The sequence below is a fragment of the Acipenser ruthenus genome, chromosome 6 (genome assembly GCF_902713425.1).
Source record: "Acipenser ruthenus chromosome 6, fAciRut3.2 maternal haplotype, whole genome shotgun sequence".
In the NCBI taxonomy this organism is placed as follows: domain Eukaryota; kingdom Metazoa; phylum Chordata; class Actinopteri; order Acipenseriformes; family Acipenseridae; genus Acipenser; species Acipenser ruthenus.
This window is the reverse complement of record NC_081194.1, coordinates 10,301,976-10,314,674: the sequence shown is the minus strand read 5'-3', so window position 1 is coordinate 10,314,674 and position 12,699 is coordinate 10,301,976. Positions and strand designations below refer to the sequence as shown.

At 37.1% G+C, this 12,699-nt stretch overlaps 1 protein-coding gene across 40 annotated transcripts in view; it reads left to right on the top strand.

Annotated features, from left to right (window-relative positions):
- LOC117411104 (regulating synaptic membrane exocytosis protein 1-like) overlaps positions 1-8,977 on the top strand; it is a 130,783-nt gene extending 121,806 nt beyond the window's left edge. For 39 of the 40 annotated variants that reach the window (XM_059024965.1, XM_059024966.1, XM_059024970.1 and 36 more), the window contains 5 exons: positions 1,834-1,975; positions 5,209-5,321; positions 6,158-6,259; positions 6,510-6,649; positions 6,992-8,977. In XM_059024965.1, coding sequence (XP_058880948.1) covers positions 1,834-1,975; positions 5,209-5,321; positions 6,158-6,259; positions 6,510-6,649; positions 6,992-7,210 — 716 coding nt within the window. In that variant the 3' untranslated portion in view covers positions 7,211-8,977. The remainder of the gene's footprint in view (positions 1-1,833; positions 1,976-5,208; positions 5,322-6,157; positions 6,260-6,509; positions 6,650-6,991) is intronic. The other variant, XM_059024961.1, reaches the window with a different exon arrangement.
- Positions 8,978-12,699: the final 3,722 nt, after the last annotated feature.

The following is a 12,699-nucleotide window of genomic DNA, read 5'->3' as shown; positions in this document are numbered from 1 at the left end:
TGCTCAGGGTCACACAATGAGTCAGTGACTGAGGTGGGATTTGAACCGGGGACCTCCTGGTTATTAGCCCTTTTCCTTAACCATTGGACCACACAGCCTCCAGCTATCCCGTTATAGTGCAGAATCGGTTATAACATGGTAAGGTCGTGGCTCACATTTCCCCCATAATGCAATTTGACTCTCAAACGTTGGGTTTTATTGACGTTCGAGCAGACAGGGACATGAAAGCCCACATCAATGTGGACAGAGCTGACAGCTGAGTCAGACAAGCTGCTGTGTGAATGTGCAAGACTGTTTGTTGTTTTTGGTGTGGCCCAGGCTGACAGGGGTCCAGAATAATCGTCCCAATAAACGGTGGATTCGAGTACCTGCAAATTATGTTTGTCTCCTTCCTTCATTTTCCACAGTACGCTTCAATATTAATTTGGCCGTTGTAAATTATTTCGGGAACAAAAATGCCAATATCCGGCGAAACACAAATAACGCAGTCTCCAATTATAACGGGGTAGCACTGTGTATATATATATATATATATATATATATATATATATATATATATATATATATATATATATATATATATATATTCCCCTAGGAGTCATATACATGTACACTGTAATTGTTTATTTTAAGAGCTCATAGTCTCTTTAACACTTCTGCCTCTGTTATGCTAAAGTTATTTAAAACTAGATAGGAACAGGTCGACGTGGGGCATGTCCGTATCCTCCTTTGCAAAAACGTGGAAAGTAATCATTTGATATATTTGCTATTTTTTCTCTTCATCTATGATTTTGCCATTTGTATCTCTTGGACATTTTACTTCCTCCTTGAATGTTCTTTTGTTATAATATTGGAAAAACGTTTTGGAATTGGTTTTAGCCCCCTTGGCAATGCTCATTTCGATTTCTTTCTTGGCCTTTGCAGTTTGCAGTTCCAAGTACTCTTTCTGTGTATTTTGTACTTTGTCCCTTTAAAACGCTCTGTAAAGTGCCTTTTTTCTCTGAATATTATTTTTTAATTGATCTAGTAAACCATTTCGGCCATTTTGTTTTAGAATAGTTTAGCAAGCAGGTATTGATATGTAATTGGTAATTAATTGTCCTTTGTGTTTAACGTCTTGGTACCCTTTAGTAGAGACTATTATCAGTGTAGCAATTGGCTACCTAAATTGTCTGATTCTTCCCTCTGTGATAACCCATTCATCTAAGAATGAAGTTGAAGAATTTAACAGATTTAATTTAAAAGGAGATCTCCTACTTTTATTGCTCAGCGCCAGTGAGGGCTACAATATGCAAAGCAATATATGTCCAGAGCAGCAGATGGCTTAACGGGAAATGAGCCCAGGAGAGCGTCTTAAGAGAGCTGGCTCAGCTAATATTTTCTAAACACCACCATGGGGACCACCATACCCTTCGAAGGAACAGCACAATGAATTCTGATGGAAAGTGGTGCAGTTGTTACGAAATTAAACAAAGTGACGAGTGCCTAAAAACACAGAAGCAGTTGAATGACTTTTGCTGGAAGACAGAGAATTGTATTTGTTTGTTTTTTTTAATTAATTCCGAAGCATGGATATGTATGTGCAATGACACCAGAACTGTTGTGAACCGCTTCAGTGCAGTTTGTAGAAGTCTGTTTGTCTTTCCTAAGTTTTGAGTTGCAGTAAACAGGATTGTGGTCCGATGGCTGTACCAGAAGGTTCATTAACATCCACCCTTTTGTAATAATTACACAATTTTCTGTATATAATGATTCATCTGATTTGTTCATTCCTTCATTTACTCAATTTAACTGATATGCACCGGTTGTTTCATCAGATGCATTTGTTTTCAGAAGCTGCCCACAAGAAGTTGAAAAGTACCATACAAAGAAGCACAGAGACGGGGATGGCTGTGGAAATGAGAAACAGCATGGCCCGGCAGCCGAGCCGTGAGTCTACCGATGGGAGCATGAACAGCTACAGCTCGGAGGGGAAGTGAGTCAGTGCTGGGGCTCAGTGAAATGTGATAATCTTTTATTAGGACAACTGTTTTCTGTTTTAAACTTTCATTGCACTGAATTGCCTTGTGCTACCTTCAACAGTAGTTAGACTGCCAATACAGTATTTTTTTTTAAAGGTGGATTTTGTCTTGTACTGTTTTGCTTGCACAAAGTTGCTGTTTTGTTTTTGTTTCTTCACAAGTAATGCACCACTTAAATACATTAAACTAACAAAATAATTCCAGCGAATCTTGCCTAATGTGTATTGCAATCATTTTGCAGGTCTTACATTTACCTATTTGCAAGATGGACACATTATGATGATTTTTACACTATTACACTTCCAGTTCACTGCATTCTTAAGGAGCTCAGTCGACACTGTAAACACATCAGTCATAGTAAAAGCTGCAATTGGAAAAGGGAAAGGCGTGCCAAAGCATCCCTTATAAATGTTACCATAGTAAAAGCATAGCAAAGCATAATGAAGCATTGTGACAGCATGGTAAAGCATAGGAAAGCAATGTAAAGAACAGTGAGGTATGGTAAAGCATATTAATAAACATGGCAAACCAGGGTAAATTATGGTTAATACATGGTATTACCATGTAACAAGCATGGTAAAAGTTAAAATACCATGGTAAACTTGTATAAGGGCTTGAAGCTTGAGGGGGTTCAAGTTCTTGTAAAGCAAAAGATGGCAGAAAGTTGGAATATTTATTTTTACTTGGAAGTTATTTTAGATTTTTCTTCACAAATATATATTTTTTAATTTTCCTTTTACAAGAACTCAAGCAATGTATTTTCAATGTCAGTCGTTAAAATACCATTACAAATCAAATACACATTTGCCACAGTGTTTGCATCTTTTCATGTTGATGGTTCTGCATAGGTAAAATATTTATGTTATGTGTTGTTGCTGGAAATCAACTGTTACCTGGTGTTGCTGGCCATTGAATTGGATACCAGGGCCTTGAAGAGCTCACTTTAAAGGCATTTATGTTAGTTTTCACATAATCTACAGAGCATTTAAAAAAATAATCTAGTATTCCTAATCTGTAAAGGACATAACATCCTAATGCAAAAACTAAAAAAAATAATGACAGATTCATTTTTAATTAAAGGGCAAACGTTTAGTTGCGCATTGCTGGCAGATAAGTATGCACTGTGAATAATCCTTTGAAGTATGCTTATGTAACTTTAAGATTGATGGTTTATTAATGCCAACCTGTTTAGACCAGCTCGAGAAATAAGACAATCTAAGCCCTAAGCATTTTAACAGAAAGTAATAACAATAAAAAATAAAAAAATGTAGTCATTTGTCCTACATGTCAGTTTTTTGACCAATCACACTATGCTCAAATCTAATGAGGCTCTGTCATGATTTTGGGATTAAGAAGGTATATTACTTGGCATCTTTGAAATCTAAAAAGTCAGAAAGAAACTCAGTTTTCATAAGTCAAGGCAAATGTATAAATAAGGTTCTAACAGATAATCAGACTAAAGAATGTGCTATGACAGTACATTGTTTTAGGTAATACCAACCAATCGTCTACACTGTGACTCTCAATCTCAATGAAATACCTTCAATAATAATAATACTGGAAACTGAATGGCGGTGTAGGGATAAATGTCCTACATTGAAAAATGCCCTCAATCATGCATTCTTCTATTTTTTATTTTAATGAGCGGTGGCCCAGTAGAATTTGGAATGCAAACATGTTTCATCCAATTATGGGCTGATACATAGCAAAATGCTCCTCGAATCTGTGATATTGAATACTTCGAATGGTTGGCATCTTCATCTGACAACAGCATTCCTAGCGGAGTTAGCAAATGGGAAGTATGTACACCATAAGACAGAAAGATGAAGCCTGTTTGGAAAAAGGAGAGAGATGTAGCCATGGAATGTTTTTTTACCACCTATATAATTTCCTTCTTTATTAAGGACTAATGCTGTACAAAAGCAGTGCCATGTAAATACTATCCATATGCTGAAATTCTCTTGTCATATAGGTTACTGTAGATCTTAACAGTTAAACAATCTGCTAAAAGTCAAGTTTGTCAAGTTGAAATCTATGAACATCTAAAGTCTGGGTATAACTTTATTCCAAAGTTCCTAATACATTGCAGCATTTCAAACAACACATATTGTCGAGTTGCAAGGGACACATCAAGGCCAACATTTTGCACAGTTTAAGGAGACAATGTGCCCAAACCACACAAGACGACATTGCTTCTAATAATAAGAGACACACTATACAAGATGCATAAGGTCAGCTGGACTTGCGTTCCAACATGAAGATAGTCCTGTCTGATAGGGGCCCCTGCTGAACTGAATGACCTATGTTTTAGTTGCTTATTGGCAATTTGTCAGTCATTGGAGATGCACACATGGGTGGGGTAGGATTGGTCGGTAATGTACTGTAGCGAAAATATAATCAGACCAGAAGGAAGTTTTAAATCTAGTGAGCTTGGCTTCTAAAATGAAAAACACATTGGTATAAAATAAAAATAATTAGCCTACAATTCTAGTTTGGAAACATTAATCATTTTTATTTTCCTTAGCTTAGTAAATCTGTTGTTTTGTACAAAATACAATATTACCGTAGTACCTGCTGTGCGTTTTTTTATTTCAAGCACTTATTTAGTCAAACAATCCCACAGTATAAGTACATATTAATGTTGTTGATAGGATGTGAAGTTGACCGGCAGACAAACAGTTAATCAAATCGATGGGTACATATTTGCTCTGATTTCAAGTGACATAAATTAACCCTTTTATATTTATTAACAAATATGCCAAGTTGATCTGATTCAATTAGAGTAAAATGTAGATTGAATTAACAATGATGTTACTGTAAACTATAAATAATGGTTTTAGACACATTTAATGCATGCATTTATTTACATGTATTTCCCAGGATTTTATCTGCTAAAACATTGAAGTATTTTTTTAACTTATGTGACAAGAATTCAAATGTTTACAGTATAAACTAAAATATTACTTCCCACTGAATTCCAGTAAGCACCAGGGAAGCATCAAATGATCGATTCCTCGTTTACTCATGTGGACAGCTTTATTCCAACTCTTAATTCACAGATGCTTACTTCCCATAATACTAAATGAATACATTGATTTGCTTAATGGACCACTTCTTTCAAAGTGTAAAGAAAGTGTTGTTGATACCGCCGCGGCCTGGGGTTTTATTTTCACGTTTCTCTTTCCAGTTTGATATTCTCTGGGGTGAGGTTAGGAGCTGACAGCCAGTTCAGTGACTTCCTTGATGGGATAGGACCGGCACAGCTGGTGGGTCGACAGACTCTCGCCACTCCTGCCATGGGTAAGTGATTATCTTCTTAGTAACAATCCTACCAAACAAGGTACAGGACAGTGCATTTGAGGTGTGCCAGTTATGGCAACGTTACCCTTTAGGCTGTATGACTTCACCTGCGACAATTAATTACAAGGAAAAGAAGCCTGACATAACTTAGAATCATGACTAATAACCTGCAGTTACCTATTCTATTTGAACCACGCATATCTTACTTCTGCAATTAAAAACCTTTCAACTCATGCCTCTTTTCCACTGTACAACCAAGCCGCGCCAGGGCCGTACCGAGCCCTCACGGTTAAGGGGAGTCTGGGTTGTGTTTGACGTCACACGCAATGAAAGACAGTTGTTATTAATTATTGTTATTAATTAACTCAGTTTTCCAAAAGATGTGCAAACAAATGTTGTTAAAAAATTAATAAACCAACGGTACAGCTGTATCTTGTATCACTATATTTTGTAAATATATTTAGAAATGTTTTATTCCACAAATTTTACTGGTTATATCGACTTACTAAAGTTCAGTTAGTTCTGTTGAAGGGAAAAAAGAAGGTTTTAAAAATATGATTTGCCAAAGACATCCCGTTTAAGGATAGTTGTTGTTTTTTCTAGTTGTTTTTTGTTTGGGTGCTAAAAAAAAAAAAAGCTCAGCGAGAGCTGTAGTTGTATGTGTGGTACAGCTGTACAGTATTTGGTTTGACTGTATTTTTGTAAATAAGTTTAGAATTGTTTTATTTTCCGCAAATATCCAGTTGAAAGTTACTTTTCATCAACCCATATGTATGTCATTACTGTATTTATAAAGCCATATAAATTGAGTTGTCTGGGGACTTTCATTCTAACAGGTGATATTCAGATCGGGATGATGGACAAGAAAGGGCAGTTAGAAGTTGAAGTTATCAGAGCCCGTGGCCTCACAGCTAAACCAGGTTCCAAAAATCTTCCTGGTGAGTGACACAGAGCATAAAACCATGGCCTTGTTACCATAATGCAATTCTACAGTACAAATAAGCATATTCATTATGCTCCTGCAAAAGTGAAAGTGTAAAATAGTGTAGGTAAATGTCCAAAAAAAAAAAGTACCACGATCTTTACAGTTTATAAACCCTTAAGTTTTTGGTCACAACATGTTGGTAGTGACTCCCAGTTTGGGAAACGTGCTTAATGCAGATATTGATTTGACTACTTGTTTTTCAGCTCCGTATGTTAAGGTCTACCTGCTGGAGAATGGAGTATGTGTAGCCAAAAAGAAAACAAAGATTGCACGAAAAACACTGGACCCCTTGTATCAGCAATCACTGCTTTTTGAGGAGAGTCCACAGGGTAAAGTTTTACAGGTCAGCGAACTACTGTACATTCTTTCCGTTTCCATGTGTCACTCTTGCACGATTCATTTGAATTTGTCTTAAATCAGCATGGACTTGTTTAATCTGTAACTTGCGTGTTAAAGATTGTTACTGTGCTTGCTCTGCATAGTCAGTACGGTAGAAAAGCGTCTTTACAGGCTCGGTATTATTCTCTAACTATATAAAATATTTTCCCAGAACTCCAAATGTATGCCTATGGAAATGCATGTATATTGCCTGAAGCCAGGAAAATAACGACAGGTTGGATGGGATAAAATAATTTGTCACAATGTTTTCTTCTTCAACACTGTTAAATGTGTTTCTTCTAAACAGGTGATAGTCTGGGGAGACTATGGACGTATGGACCACAAATGTTTCATGGGAGTTGCACAGATCCTATTGGAAGAGTTAGACTTGACCAGTATGGTGATTAGCTGGTACAAACTGTTCCCGCCTTCTTCCCTGGTGGATCCCACATTAACACCCCTTGCCCGCCGGGCTTCCCAGTCATCTCTCGAAAGTTCAACTGGACCTCCTTGCATAAGATCATAGTGACCTGGCTGGAGATCCTTACTAATGTAGAACTTAGCAACTGGGACAACAATCAGAACCAGACGTAACCATGATCAAATCTTTGTTGGAGCCAGACAATCACTCCTATTGTTTTTTTGTCGGTAGTACTTTTTTTTAAAAAATAGGGCTGTTAAAAAATGGTAATAATAATAATATCACAATGCTGCTTTCAATTGGCAGAAGCTAGTAGGCCAGTGAGAGCCCTTGTTGTTATTTGTGATATTATACAATCAAAATCATGAGTAATATAGTGTAGCTTAAAAGAAAATCAAAGCAAACTAGAAAGTCCCTGACTCCATTTAATGAAAAAAAAAGTTTGTCCACACTTTGAGTGAAACCGTAAGCAGTGTTAACAGGATTTTTCTGCACTTTTTCCACGATGCTGGCAGAGTCCCTTTCAAAGTGCTGTAGTCTGTCTCTGTAAGCATTGCAAAGCGTTCAACAATTAAGAGCAAACCCCCCCCCCCCCCCCCCCCGGATGCCACTGGTTCTTATCTCTCTCTCTCTCTCTCAAAAAAGTTTAGAATCTCGGTTTACAACAACACTTGTGCTGTTCCTTTCTTTTCCTTTTTCTTTTGTATACAGGCACACATGTTTGCATTATGAACACAGGTTTTTATGTTTTCTGATGTTTTGCATGGGGGAAAATGTTCTGAAGCAATTTCTGTGAAGCAGCTTAAGTCTTCATTGAGACAGGAAAACATTAACTTGTAATCCTGTTTTTTTCCTACAATCATAAAGAGTTTTCTGTGTATAAATGTATACTTGACTTCCCGAGATGTTGACCAATAAAGGGCGTTTAGCATATGACACTTTTGAGCTGTACCCAGGATTCTCTGGAAGCGTGTTGGTTTGGACACCTCTGTTTGCCCTGGATAGAGCATGCTAAAATTTGTTTGGGTTGCACTGAAAAGTTTTGGTGAAACGTCCTGCACAGATTTAGTGTTTTTATCAGACTTTTACATTATGTTTTACATTATGTTGAGATTAATCCAAGCAGAAAAGCTTGATTTTTTTACTGCAAAAATAAGCCAAATTACAATTTGCTCTTTGTCTATTTTATTTCCTCTTTGCCTTGACAAAGATAAAATCCCTTTGTGGATAATTTCTTCTTTTCCTTTTCTAAATAAAATCAATTTGAGAATCATTTCCTCTTTGCCTTGACAAAAATAAATAAAGCCCTTTGTTAATTTCTGTAAATGTGACAAAAAGACTGCAGACTGTGCCGGTGCAATGATAGCGTTTCTTTTCATCCTTTAACAGGCCATTTTATTTTATAATGACACAAGTAGAGCAGCATGACTCTGGAACTGTTCAAAGCTGCATGCACATTTTGTAAACACAAAACAAAAAAAGAGGTTATTTAAATGTGTGTTAGTAACACAGAGGCCAGCTTGTATGTTGCATGTACTCGTACAGTTTGCTCGTACTACTATAAAAAGAGATATCCAAGAAATTGAAGCCATTCATTTTTGCATATAGACATTTTGCAGACTTTGATCCAAGCTGTGTCTCTCAGTCTGGTGCTAAATGTCTATAGACAGACTTTATTTTTTACCCTATGGAGAAAAAGTGATGTAGTACAGACCAGACCTCTTCTAATAAATATGTTGGTGTAGATTCTTACTGTGGGGCTGTAACAGATGCAGAAATTGTACAAACAAGATTTTAATATTATATATATATATATATATATATACACACACACACACACACACACAGTGCCTTGCAAAAGTATTCATCAGACCCCTGACCAATTCTCTCATATTACTGAATTACAAATGGTACATTGAAATTTTGTTCTGTTTGATATTTTATTTTAAAACACTGAAACTCAAAATCAATTATTGTAAGGTGACATTGGTTTTATGTTGGGAAATATTTTTAAGAATAATAAAAAACTAAAATATCTTGCTTGCATAAGTATTCAACCGCCACACATTAATATTTGGTAGAGCCACCTTTCGCTGCAATAACAGCTTTAAGTCTTTTGGGGTAAGTATGTACCAGCTTTGCACACAGTGTTGGAGTGATTTTGGCCCATTCTTCTTGGCAGATTTGCTCCAGGTTGTTCAGGTTGGTTGGACGACGCTTGTGGACCGCAATTTTCAAATAGTGCCACAGATTCTCAATGGGATTGAGATCAGGACTTTGACTGGGCCACTGTAGGACATTCACTTTTTTGTTCTTGAGCCACTCCAATGTTGCTTTGGCCTTGGGCTTGGGATCATTGTCCTGCTGAAAGGTGAATTTCCTCCCAAGCTTCAGTTTTTTAGTGGACTGAAGCAGGTTCTCTTGCAGTATTTTCCTGTATTTTGCTCCATCCATTCTTCCTTCAATTTTAACAAGATGCCCAGTCCCTGCTGATGAGAAGCATCCCCACAACATGATGCTGCCACCACCATACTTCACTGTAGGGATGGTGTGTTTTGAGGCATGGGCAGTGTTAGGTTTGCGCCACACATAGCGCTTTGAGTTTTGGCCAAAAAGCTCTATCTTGGTCTCATCTGACCACAAAACCTTTTCCCACATCGCAGCTGGGTCACTCTCATGCTTTCTGGCAAACTCCAGACGTGCTTTCAGATGGTACTTTTTGAGTAACGGCTTCTTTCTTGCCACCCTCCCATACAGGCCAGTGTTATGCAGAGCTCTTGATATGGTTGACTGGTGCACCATTACTCCACTCCCAGCCACTGAACTCTGTAGCTCCTTCAAAGTGATTGTTGGCCTCTCTGTGGCTTCTCTCACAAGTCTCCTTGTTGTTTGAGCGCTGAGTTTTGAGGGACGGCCTTTTCTTGGCAGTGCCTATGTGGTGTGATGCAGCTTCCACTTCCTGATTATTGATCCAACTGTGCTCACTGGGATATCCAAACACTTGGATATTATGTTGTACCCTTTCCCTAATCTATGCATTTATATTACTTTATCTCTAACTTCTGTAGAATGCTCTTTGCTCTTCATTTTCCTTCAGATTCACAGCCTGACCAATGATCCTTCAACAGTGGGGTTTTTATCCAGAAAATGTGACAGCAACTTTAATGGTTCACAGGTGGAGGCCAATGGTAAGGTAATTGTGTCCTCGTTAGGGCAATTTCTTTCATCGGTGTAAACTGGGAGCTTCCACAGCACAGGGGTTGAATACTTATCCAAGATATTTCAGTTTTTTATTTTTCTTAAAAATATTTCCCAACATAAAACCAATGTCACCTTACAATAATTGATTTTGAGTTTCAGTGTTTTAAAATAAAATATCAAACAGAACGAAATTTCAACGTACCATTTGTAATTCAGTAATATGAGAGAATTGGTCAGGGGTCTGAATACTTTTGCAAGGCACTGTGTATACATTATATATATATATATATATATATATATATATATACACACACACAAACACTGTCTGCACCAAGTGATTGTCTGTTACTAACAAATAAGCCAGGACTAATCTGTCCCTAATTCTGCAGGGCAAACAAGGTTGGTCACTGCTCGACCTGCTGGAAGAGCTGCAGCATTGGTGCACGAACATTAGAATGTATTGTTTTAGTGTAACAATGGTCTAACTTACCTACTGGTAATTGGATGGTGTCTTTCTATTTAAATCAGTTGTCTGAACAATCCCCTGTGCTTTTAAATGAACTTCCAACTCATGTCATGTCAAAATGTTTAATAAAGTTTAATTTTCATGTCCAGCAAGGCTGATTTGTTTACTTTGCCAGTAATGATTGGTTTCACAAATATGTTTGCTACAAATTTAACACAAATAAAAGGTTTGAACAAAACTCTCACACAAAACAAAATAAACAAAGAAAATGCTAACTCCTTTTTGGAGTAGTGTTTTGTTTCCCTGACTATTGTCAGGATGGATAAGCCGTTTCCCTGACAATACACCGAACAAGATCATATTTCACCCAGATACACAACGTATACACGGGACAGATGTTTGACTCAGCTTCAATGGAGTTACAAAAGATCTTACTTGTAATTGTTTGTTTCCTCGTTCTCCACTCTCTTCTCATAAATACCGCTTAGAAGCTCTCCTACACACCGAGCCGAACATACCGAGTCTTTATATACAGGTGGATTTAATTAGGTAATTAAACAACCAATTACCCAATAAAATAACGAATACAACGCTAATTACAGTAATCCACCGCGTATCCGCCCTAACCGTTTATCTGCCATGATCAACCTCTTCAGCAACGTTAGTTTATTATTGAACAGAGAAGATTAGTTCAGAGATTGTAGATCCCACCAAAGTTTTCATACACTGTGTTGTATGTACTCCATGCACTGCCATTGCTGGTAGTGTCACGTGAGCTGTTCAGTGTGTTGATATGTAAATAAATCCTGTTTGCCTGCGGGGCGTATTAACTTCAACCTGTATCTTTTTAAACAAGGGATTTAGGGGAGCTCCCTAATAAAAGCTGAATCTCAAAACAATAAGTGTGTGAATATAGTAATTGTTACAGCTGTGTATAATGGTATTTAAAACAGGATTTTTACTTTTTACATACCCACCCTTACTCTGGTCCCACCGCAGTCGGATACACTGTGTGTTTGTGTGTGTGTGTGTGTGTGTGTGTGTATATATATATATATATATATTGTGATATAGCCCCCAGCCGAGGCTGGTTTGCGCTCTTTAGACGGTGGACCCAGACACAGAAACTGTAGTTTAGCACTTTCCTGCACACTCATTTACACAAAATAAAACAGAAACACACAAAACAAAAGCCTAACTCCAATTGGGAGCACTAAATAAACTTTCCCTAACTAAAGGGTTGGGACGGCTAAGCCATTTTCCCAACAAAACCACTCCTTTAATTTAGCTGACCATCTTTATCCAAGGCAACATAGAATTATTGTATTAAATAATTAAAATACAGAATGTTACTTACTGTACAGTAATGTACAGTACTAGTTACATGTTACATTGTTTTATATTGTTTCTTCTGTAATAAACCTTTATACTACATACATTGTATATGTACATTAATCAATTAGTATAGTACTAGGTTTTGATTTTTGTGCTGATTTGGCAGGTATGTGCATATACCTGGTTATTACATACCTCGGTTATAACATATGTTTTTACTGTCCCAAAGCAGTACGTTTTGTATATATTCATTGTCTTTAGTTTATAATGAGGCTCTGGGTTTTAGAATGTATTGTATTCTTTACAATTGTGTTAACTTGTTCCAGACGAAAGGCATAGCCCATAAAATGTACTTCAAATAGAAAAGTCTGGACTATTTTGGGGACGTTAGAGTAGTGGTTATTTTTATAATATTACATGCAGAAGTGGGTAGAGTATAAGGCTTGAATATAAGGCTTAAGTTACCTGTAACAGTACTACGGGGATTTGTTTTCAGTCGTCTGGATGTTTTCAGCAGGTACAATGCCAGGTGCTTAACTAATAGCCAGCACCATTGAATGCAATCCATTGTTCTTTTGAGCCACATGATTCC